Source organism: Sebastes umbrosus, chromosome 19, assembly GCF_015220745.1.
Source record: "Sebastes umbrosus isolate fSebUmb1 chromosome 19, fSebUmb1.pri, whole genome shotgun sequence".
Taxonomy (NCBI): Eukaryota; Metazoa; Chordata; class Actinopteri; order Perciformes; family Sebastidae; genus Sebastes; species Sebastes umbrosus.
The window spans coordinates 16,439,272-16,448,865 of NC_051287.1; the positions used below are offsets into that span (position 1 = coordinate 16,439,272).

The window sequence follows — 9,594 nt, forward strand, 5'->3', positions numbered from 1 at the left end:
AAGAGGAAGTCCGGATAGCCGTTATCTGGATATCTGCTGGCTAAACCAGAACCCCAAAAATATTGGCCCTTGTCCCCTAGAGGCTAAATCATCATCAGACCGATAGCTGATGTGTTCCGAGATTGGCCTCGCTCCAACTGAACGGTATAAGATGCCATGCCGATATAACAATACAATTATGAAATAAAAAAAGATATTTTCATTTTAGTCGATTTTGGTATCATATCTAATCTCAAAATCAAATTAATTTAGATTAAGGCAATTTAAATTCTAAAGTCAAACAACTGTGCAGAGAGGCTATCGGTACACGAGAGGTCTGAACCACTCATGAATAAATAGATCAAATCCTAAACATGAGAGAATTGGTGAATGTTCAATTCAAGAAGGAATACTTTCGTAGGAGTCATTCATGCCCATTGAGGCGAGGCCCATTGAGTGCAGAACTGAAAACAAACCAACAGAGATTCAGTTTAGCGAGCAGCCGTCAAGCTGTTAAATCATCCTGAATCATAACATAGCGTGTCATCATGCTGAGTTATGTCAAGTCTTTGTGTTCTTTGTACTGTGGTGTTCAAAATGAAGTTTCTGTTGTGTCTAGATTTCCTGTCGTATTTTGTAAAGTGCCCTTTTCAACTGCTTTTACTGTCGAGCACTGCTTAGATTGAAAATCTAACAGCAAGCACGAACAAGTCAAAGACAATGTGTGCACATTAACAGACAACGAAGATAAGTTATTTTACCTCAATTTCAGTGTCATTTCTAATTATTGATGAATCAATAACTGGTGTCAGGCCTGACAACAGGATGACGTGTGCACACAGTGAACATCTGAGCCCCCCACAAAGCCCTCTGCTGCTATGCAGTCATTCAGGGCCCAGACATTCTGCAGCAGCTTATTGTAGACATAAAAATGACTTTTCCTCCTCGTTGCTCTCAGCACTCCAGACTGATGCCGGCAGCAAGGTGACGCCGGCTATCATTGCACTCGTTCGTTATAGCTACTCGCACTGAGTAATGCTTTTACATTAAGATCATAAAGATTATCCTACAACTTATTGCTCAGATGGTTTTCATTGCCGTGGCGTATATCTCGTCTACTTCAGATTTTTCTCTCCGGGTGCAGCTGATGTCCTTTCTGAACCGAGACTGTGGCGTTGTTTCACTTTTAAAATGAAAAAAAACAACGTCGTTGGGAGCTCATATATTGTTGAGACAAAGAAATCAATGCTCTTTTGTCCCCTGTGTGGGCTTAAGAATAGGCAGTAACACGGTAATTGCAATTTACAGCATATTTGCGGCTTTATGCTTAATGGAAAATAATAGCATACAGTCTGTGGGCGGTTTATTATAGTTTCTAATATTACTGTGATTATACAGAACTCCAGATTGTGACTTTTGGAGGGGTGGGCGAGGAGACATTTAAAACAAAAAAGGTACACACAAACACTGGACCTCAAAACCAATAGAGAATTTAATATCTATAAATTCCCCAACAGCAACACCGCCGCAAATAATGAAACATATTTAGCAATGTCACAGAACAACCACTGACTTTTATTGCACCCCAAAGGAACGATGCAACTCCGGGAACCATTGTGGCCCGTGGCCAGTTCGGTCTTACTGGGTCAAAAGATGCTAAGAAAAATAAGGCCACTAGACAATTTATTATAAACACATTGATGCTTTCTATGTCATCAGACATCTTGCCAATCAGTTAATACAGTTAATACAAAAAAAAAACATTTATTCAGCCCACAATATTTGCAGATGATTTGTGTTTTTCTGTGCTTACCTATACAGACGTCTATCTTGCCCTTGATGGCAGCTTCGTGGAGTGGCGTGTAGTTCCAGTTGTCTCGAGCGTTTGGGTCGGCCCCCTGACACAGCAGCAAGGACACCACCTAGAAACAACAATACAGAACGTTTACTCTTTATTTGGCAACAAACATCAAATCCCAGGTGCTTTCTATCCCCATGGTTGTTTTTCCCCCTACTCAAGCCGGTAACACTGTCTGAGCATTGATAACCTACAGTAGTAAAGATAGTTAACCTGTATGATAGACCTAAGATGCTTTTCACCACAACCAGTGCTGGGTATCATCTGAACTTTTTTAGATACCGGTGCAAATACAATACCTGAGTGATGCCAAAATTATACTTATTTCCCTACGTTAGATTGGGGAATGGCCTTTTTTTTTTCATGTAACAGAATCTTCTCGGTGCATCAGTGTTGTTTTGTCAAAAGCATCCATTCATAAATTTCACCTAGAACAGATTCTAAAAGCAACAGTTCTGATCAAAGAGTTAGTAATATATCTAAGAATAAAAAGTCAGACCAAGCGTGCCAACTTGTCATGCTACGGTCACATTCCGGTCTGTAAACTCAAAAACTATTGAGGTTCAATGCCGAGCCCTAAAGACAAGAGTGCCTGCCCCGGTGACACACCAATGTGCCTGTCAATCTCAGGCTCCATCTTACCCTCACTTGTGGACTGGGGGGGACATTCTAACACGTTAAAACATGTTTTCAACAATCCCTGAAGAACTCTTTCTTCCAAAGAGGGTTCTTTGGATGAAAAGGGCTCTGAATGGAGGCTTACAAAAAAAACCTTTCTTCAAAAAAGGGTTATTCAGAAGCAAATGGTTCTGGGTAAAACCTCAGCCCTTCATTCTAAAGATTATTTGTGCATTTTGAAATTTGCCAGAGGGGTTATCAGGCACCTTGTTTCAATAGAGAAAAGATTGTAGATTTTGTAAGCCTTGCACTGCCACCCAGTACAAAAATCACACTTAAAGGTTCAGTGTGTAGTATCTGGCGGCATCTAGGGGTGAGGTTGCAGATTGCAACCAACTGAAACTTCTCCCATGTGCCACGCGTGTAGGAGAAATGCGGTGGCCGACGCAACAACGTGAAAACACGAATGGCCCTATCTAGAGCCAGTGTTTGGTTTGTTCAATCTGGGCTACTGTAGAAACATGACGGACGGCTCTGTGAAGGAGACCCACTCCGTATGTAGATATAAACAGCTCCTTCTAAGGTAACGAAAACACAACGATTCTTATTTTCAGGTGATTATACACTAAAGAAATCATACTTATTATTAATATCATATTCCATTTCTGCCAATAGATCCCCCTAAATGTTACACACTGTTCTTTTAAACCAACAAAAAACAAGGAAAACGACCGCTTTCAGAGGTGCCACTGTGTCGTGGCTGAGTGATTGGTTTCAGTTTGGACGGTGTTTACTCTCATCAAAATGCTAATCATCACTGTGATCACCCAGCTGCATTAGCACGGCACTGTTCCGACATGGTCGCAAAGTGCTCTCGACGAAAGCTCTAAAAGCCTCTAAAACAATCGAAACTGTAAACATTAGATTGATCACTGTGGTTAATGGCCAGAAGGACAAGAAGCATTAGCACATCTGTCACAGATATTCCAAAAACATCATCATGCGTCGGCGTGACCAGAACATCAAAGCAGTGGCAATGACAGTTTCTCAATGTGGTCTTTAAGGCTGACTGTGCACATTAGAGTTTACGGGCAAACAGAGCGGATTTGCATGTTTGGACAGAATAATCTTTTGCTCTCATAAAAACACTGATTACAGTTTACTCCTAAATCAATTCTGGGTTTTACCACCAAGGCCAATTCTTGTGCACAAAACTGCCTTCTCATCTTTTTTATCACCAGCAAATCATTTACATTCTACTAAAGTATTAACTTGTTTGTTCCAAGCAGGATATTGGAAGAGTGGCGCACTCCCTTCTACTGCACTCATGTGGATTTGTGGATCTTCAGCATGCTTGCTCGCCCAGAACAAATGGTATCATACAACTGCACTTGCATAGTCATGGTGTAGGAAAGTTCCAAACACCCGTGGGACTAACTGCACAGTAAAAATGATTCCATGTTCCATTTTGTGAAAATCCTTTTTCGTCTGATTAGTGCTGCCCCTTCGTAGTCGATAAGTCGACTAAGATTTTTTTCAAGGGATGCACCGATACTGATAGACTCAAATAGATGGATAATTGTGACAATAGGACCGATCTACACAATTCTGTTCAATGTTTGTATACAGCACCATGCAACAGCGACGGACATGTTGGGTTTATTTACTTTTTGAGAGATCCTTTATTGATTTGTTCCGGAAGAGGATTCACTCGTGTGGAAATAACTGATTTGATTATCTTCCACGTAACTCCCCAGATCCACATTGTTTGAACCAATCTAACAGCATCCAATCAAGTTTCAGGAGAAAACCATGAAGAAGTAACATTATGTTACTGAGCACCAGTTTGGATTCAGTTACTCTGCTGTTAAAATGACATTACATTTGGTGAAGAGCGCATATGGCTTGTTTAGGACTCGAGATCTGACTTGGGACTCGAAGTGCACAAACTTGAGATATACGTTGTGACTTGCAAAACAATGACTTGGTCCCACCGATGGTAGCCTTTACCCCGTGAAATGTCAGGAAGGTATACAGAATGGACACCCCCCAAGCCTAGTATTTAGGCTTGAATTAATAAACTGTCAATATATTTAAATTATTTTGCTATAACATTTTCCTCGTCTCTTTTTCTAAGTTTGTATTCAACATAATACCGTATTATCTCAATGAAAATGTACTGAAACAAATTTAAATGTGACACAAAAAGGCAATTTATTATTTTGGCTGGTAAAAAATATGCTTGTCCAGTGGATTTTTTCATCTACCAATCACCTTGGGCGGTGAGTCAAAAAGTTAATTTCGGACACTGTTTGTATACTAAATTATATACAGTATATACTGGAATTTGAATTCCTGTTTAAGTTTTGACCAATTTCTTGCTGCATTAAAAAGATTCACACTTGCATAGTAATTCCTCTTCATTTTTGAAGATTTTTTACCATTATTTTAATAATACAAAATAATTCAACCAAATTATATCTATGTATTTATGTGTAACATTTTATTTTACAAAGTTAAGAAAGCAATGTTTAAGTCAAGCCTGATGTTGCCAAAGTTCAGGTATCACTATTGGTATCAGGACTGAAAAAGTCAGAGCATAACTAATTTCTTTAGTCGATTAATCATTCTTTATGCTTTTTCATCCTGAATGACTTATTTCCAAGCAACTTATGATCACATTTCTGGTAAACACAAGATCTAAATTGCTGCTTTTGTGTGATTCTTTGAGGAGAAACTCAGTTTCACAGATTTGTCATTCAAATCAACTAAGCGATTAGTCAACAAAATCGTATGAGCGTGAGTCGACTAAAAATGGCTTTTGTTGAGGACAGCCCTTGTCTGAATTGGAGGCACAAACCTCCAACACGAATGTGGCCAAAAAAACGGGCTGCTGTGTAAAATCTCACCTCGGAGTGACCAAACGAGCAGGCGTTGTGAAGCGGGATCAGACCCCCGTCATCCCGTGCGTGCACGTTAGCGCCTGTCTGAAGCAGGTGGTCCACCACATCTCTCCGCCCAAAACCTGAGAAAAGATCAGAAAGAGGAAGAAGGAACAAGGAGATTGGTGTTACAACATTTGAACTGTGTTGTCCAGTAGAAACTCTTGCACATAACTTCTTTGTGCGCAGGATTAAATCAAATCTGCAACTTTGAGAGAAGATTTAAGAGAGGTTTGCAGACATTCCTAAAACTCTGATTCAGTAATGCTTCAGGCTGCCTATCTCTGTTTTCTATTTGATGCCTGTTTCATGTTAATAATTAATACTAAATTGTCTTTTGGGTTTCTTCCTATTTATACATTTTGTTCATTTGTTTTGTGAGGCACATGTGGCAGCTGTTTGGGGAAAGCGGCGTACAAGTGGAGCTTGTTATGTCTTCACTACAAAATGTGCCGTGGGACTTGAGAGAATCTGTTCATTGTTCAAGCTGCTGAGGATCATAAAGGCTTGAGATGTAAAACAGCTGTGCAAGTTTTTCTTCTTTTATCTTTTTTTATTGTCTGCACCGATGACAGAATTAAAAACAGTCAAGTCTTGAGATGAAGAGCTGGAGTGAAGATGAGCGTGTTTCATAGCCGTGGACCATAAACAAGTACAGTGAAGATTCAAACTATTGTTGAGATGATTGAGTCCTCTCTATGTCTTGCTTGTGGATAAAATTGGCATTCATCGATAAGTCTGTCCTTGGTTGTTTTGTTGCAGGCATGTTTACAAACCTTTAGAAGCAATTTTGGCAAATTTCATTGCCTGTAAAAAAAACGCTTAAAAAGGGAACACCACCTGTATTAAGAATTCCAATATGTTATTTCCATGGCTTCGGAAAGTTCGATCAATATTTGTGAACATGAGCTACTCTCTCTTAATTGTAGTGTTCTCAATTGTGAAAAAGAAAATGTTCCCGTATACTCAGAACATTCCCCTGGGTGTTCTCAGCGTAACTTATAACATCTCTCCCCATTCATTGTCTATGGAGCGGTTCCACACTTTAAACCCTATGACGTCACAAATTTGAGTTTTAGCACTCTAGTTTTTGGATTTAGGAGAGAGTTGTTCATGTTTACTAATATTTTTGTACCGTCTTAAACCATAGGAATAAAATGTATGAATTTTGAAAATGGGCGTAGTTCCCCTTTAATGCAAATACTCACCTGCCGCAGACTGTAAACTGTATATGGGTCAGTTTTGTTTTTACATATTCTGAGCAATACTTGTGCATTTTGCAATTTGGTGTTGTCGGATACTTTAATTTAAAGAGAATATCACAGACTTTTGTGCTTGTGAACTTTATTAATTCAGATTCTGTAACATTAGATGGCAGCGATACAAAAGATGCTTCTTCTACACTGCTGGAAATGATAAAACTAGAAGAAGCAAAAGCAACTAATTACTGTACAATATACTCAAAGCTTTTCAAAGCTACTCTGTTATCTTGTTATCATGATTTCATTATACTGGTACACTGTTTTAAAAGGACTTTAAACTTAAGACAACTGAGAAAGGGAGATAGGGAATTTGTTTTAGACAACAGAAGTAGCTAAACATTAACTTTTTTTGCTTGAAATAATCAGACTAATGTTAAAGGGGACATATCATGCTCATTTTCAGGTTCATACTTGTATTTTGGGTTTCTACTAGAACATATTTACATGCTTTAATGTTAAAAAAAAACACATTACTTTTCTCGTACTGTCCGTCTGAATATACCTGTATTCACGCTCTGTCTGAAACGCTCCGTTTTAGCTCATTTCAACGGAATGGCAATGGAATTGCATTGCTAGGCAACAGCTTGGGTCCATGTTTACTTCCTGTCAACTGATGTTATTCACATACACTGCAAACAGGAATAAACTGAGACACATTTAGAATGTTTACGTTTAAATCTGTGTAAAGGGTATTGTATATTTGTGACATCACAAATGGACAGAAATCCTGACAGCTTGTTTCAAATGCAGAGTTTCTGAATACAGAGTGTATGTATACGATGTGTATTTCCTTGTGGATTGAGCGTTTATATACTTTCACAGTATTTATATAGGACTTAAACCTGTTTTCTAATAAAAAAAACATGAAAATCTCACTTTTTTATAATATGGGACCTTTAAATGGTACTGTGGAAAAAAGTAGGTTCAACTGTATGTTAAATTAAATGTTTTGGAAAAACAATTCAAAAGGTTTATTTTTCTTTTATTGGTGAATGTCATACATTTTCTGCTGATATTACTGTTGATTGTTATTCTGAAAACTGTTGCTGTGGTAAAACTAGCCTAGCTCAAGTGTTTATTAGCTAAAGGCTACTTTCTGGTCACTCCCACACCATCATTTACTAACTTTAATGCACCCCAGCTGCACAAAAAGCCTGTTTAAACTGTTATGTTTACCTGCAGCGAAGTGCAGAGGTGTGGATTTGCGTCCTGCCATGTCTTTTGCGTTCACATTCAGCGCGTCCACGAGTTTCTTCACTCTGGAAACATCCCCGTTTCGACAGGCTTCAAACAGCTCCCTGAACGCCCCGTTTGCACCACCACCACCTCCCCCGCTGCTGCTACTGCTGCTGGCCGCGTCACCGCTGCCCGAGTCGGGCGTAGAGCCGGGGCTGGTCCCGCTACTCCCCTCGGGGGTGGTGGTGGTCGGAGAGCTAGCGCTACTGCTAGTGCTGCTGCTGGCGGCGGTGGAGAGGGCCAGAGCTGGGGAGGTGGTGGGAGAGGCTGGGGCTGCCTCACCGTCAGCCTGCTCCATCGCGGCTCCGCGGGGAGGTAAGGGGGCATCGTCGGCGGGTGTCGGCGGAGAGCCAGGAGGGCTGCCGACGGGGAGAGAGGAGCTGCGAGGCGGAGAGGACAGCAGGGAGTTTGTTGTCTGCTGCTGCTGCTGAGAGGAGCGACGAGGCGTCGCCATTTTCACAACACAACAGGTCCCCACTAGCAACAAACACACTGACGACTTCCGGCCCAGGAACGTCAACTTCCGGTCGGGTTTACTGGGATTACAGTACAGGCTACATTTACTGGAATAAAAGTTTAATTAAGCTTTATTTATTGGGATATTAGGACAATTTCATTAGTAGCAACATTTTTATGCAGTATTACACAGACTGAATATCTTGTAAAATGTGTTTTCTTGCCCTTTCACACAAATGTTGCCTATATTATATTACAAAATGTATATAAATATAAAAAGTATATTTGTAAATATATAAATACAAAAAATAAATATGTAAATATATATAAATATATAAACCAGGGAAAAAAAGTTCAGAAACTTGTGTTTGGTCGATTATTTCTCTGTTGTTACAATGCTAATTGGCATTGTATTTTACATTGTTGGAAAGCCTGTTATTTACCTTCACATTGATGTCCAACTTGTAAGGATCATGCATTTGTGGGATGAGCAGCACAGCTGATTATGTGGGAGAGTTCAATCATCCAATCCACCAAACAACTCAAAACAAGAGTCAATTCCAACAGGAGAATACACAGTTTACCATTGGCAGAGCATTTTGGCAAAATATGTGGGCGCTCCCCACATAATCAGCTGATTATGTGGGGTAAATAAACAGAAGGTAAATAAACAGGCTTTCCAACTATGTAAAATACAATGCCAATTAGCATTGTAACAACAGAGAAAAAATCCACCAAACACAAGTTTCCAAACATTTTTTTCCCATTATTATATTATATATATACATATATATATGTATATATATATATATATAAATCTCCCTCTCACCCTCGTGGGGCGGTATCTGTGTCTTCCTCAAGCTCGGGTCCTCTACCAGAGGCCTGGGAGTTTGAGGGTTCTGCGCAGTATCTTAGGTGTTCCTAGGACTGCGCTCTTCTTGACTGAGGCTTCAGATGTCGTTCCTGGAATCTGCTGGAACCACCACTCTCCCAGTTTGGGGGTCACATCCAGTGCTCCTACTACCACGGGGACCATATCGGTGTTGACCATCCACATTTGTTCCAGCTGTTCTTTCAACCCCTGATACTTCTCAACCTTTTCATGCTCCTTCTTCCTGATGTTGCTTTCAGCTGGTATCGCCACATCCATCACCATTGCCCTCTTCTGCTGTTTGTCAACCACCACTATGTCCGGTTGGTTAGCCAGCAGCTGCTTGCCAGTCTGGTATCCGAAGTCCCAGAG

General features: G+C 40.1%; 1 protein-coding gene and 1 long non-coding RNA gene across 5 annotated transcripts in view; both read right to left on the bottom strand.

Moving 5' to 3' along the window:
* tnksa (tankyrase, TRF1-interacting ankyrin-related ADP-ribose polymerase a) overlaps positions 1–8,471 on the bottom strand; it is a 99,659-nt gene extending 91,188 nt beyond the window's left edge. Inside the window, exons 1-3 of one of the 4 annotated variants that reach the window (XM_037753547.1) lie at positions 7,836–8,471; positions 5,365–5,480; positions 1,793–1,901 (exon numbers count right to left, since the gene is read on the bottom strand). In XM_037753547.1, coding sequence (XP_037609475.1) covers positions 1,793–1,901; positions 5,365–5,480; positions 7,836–8,349 — 739 coding nt within the window. In that variant the 5' untranslated portion in view covers positions 8,350–8,471. The remainder of the gene's footprint in view (positions 1–1,792; positions 1,902–5,364; positions 5,481–7,835) is intronic. The other 3 variants (XM_037753546.1, XM_037753549.1, XM_037753548.1) reach the window with 3 other exon arrangements.
* Positions 5,936–7,208, bottom strand: LOC119478664. Its single transcript, XR_005204479.1, has 2 exons — positions 7,162–7,208; positions 5,936–6,173 (listed from the first exon to the last, which is right to left on the bottom strand). It is a non-coding gene; the product is annotated as an uncharacterized LOC119478664 (long non-coding RNA).
* Positions 8,472–9,594: the final 1,123 nt, after the last annotated feature.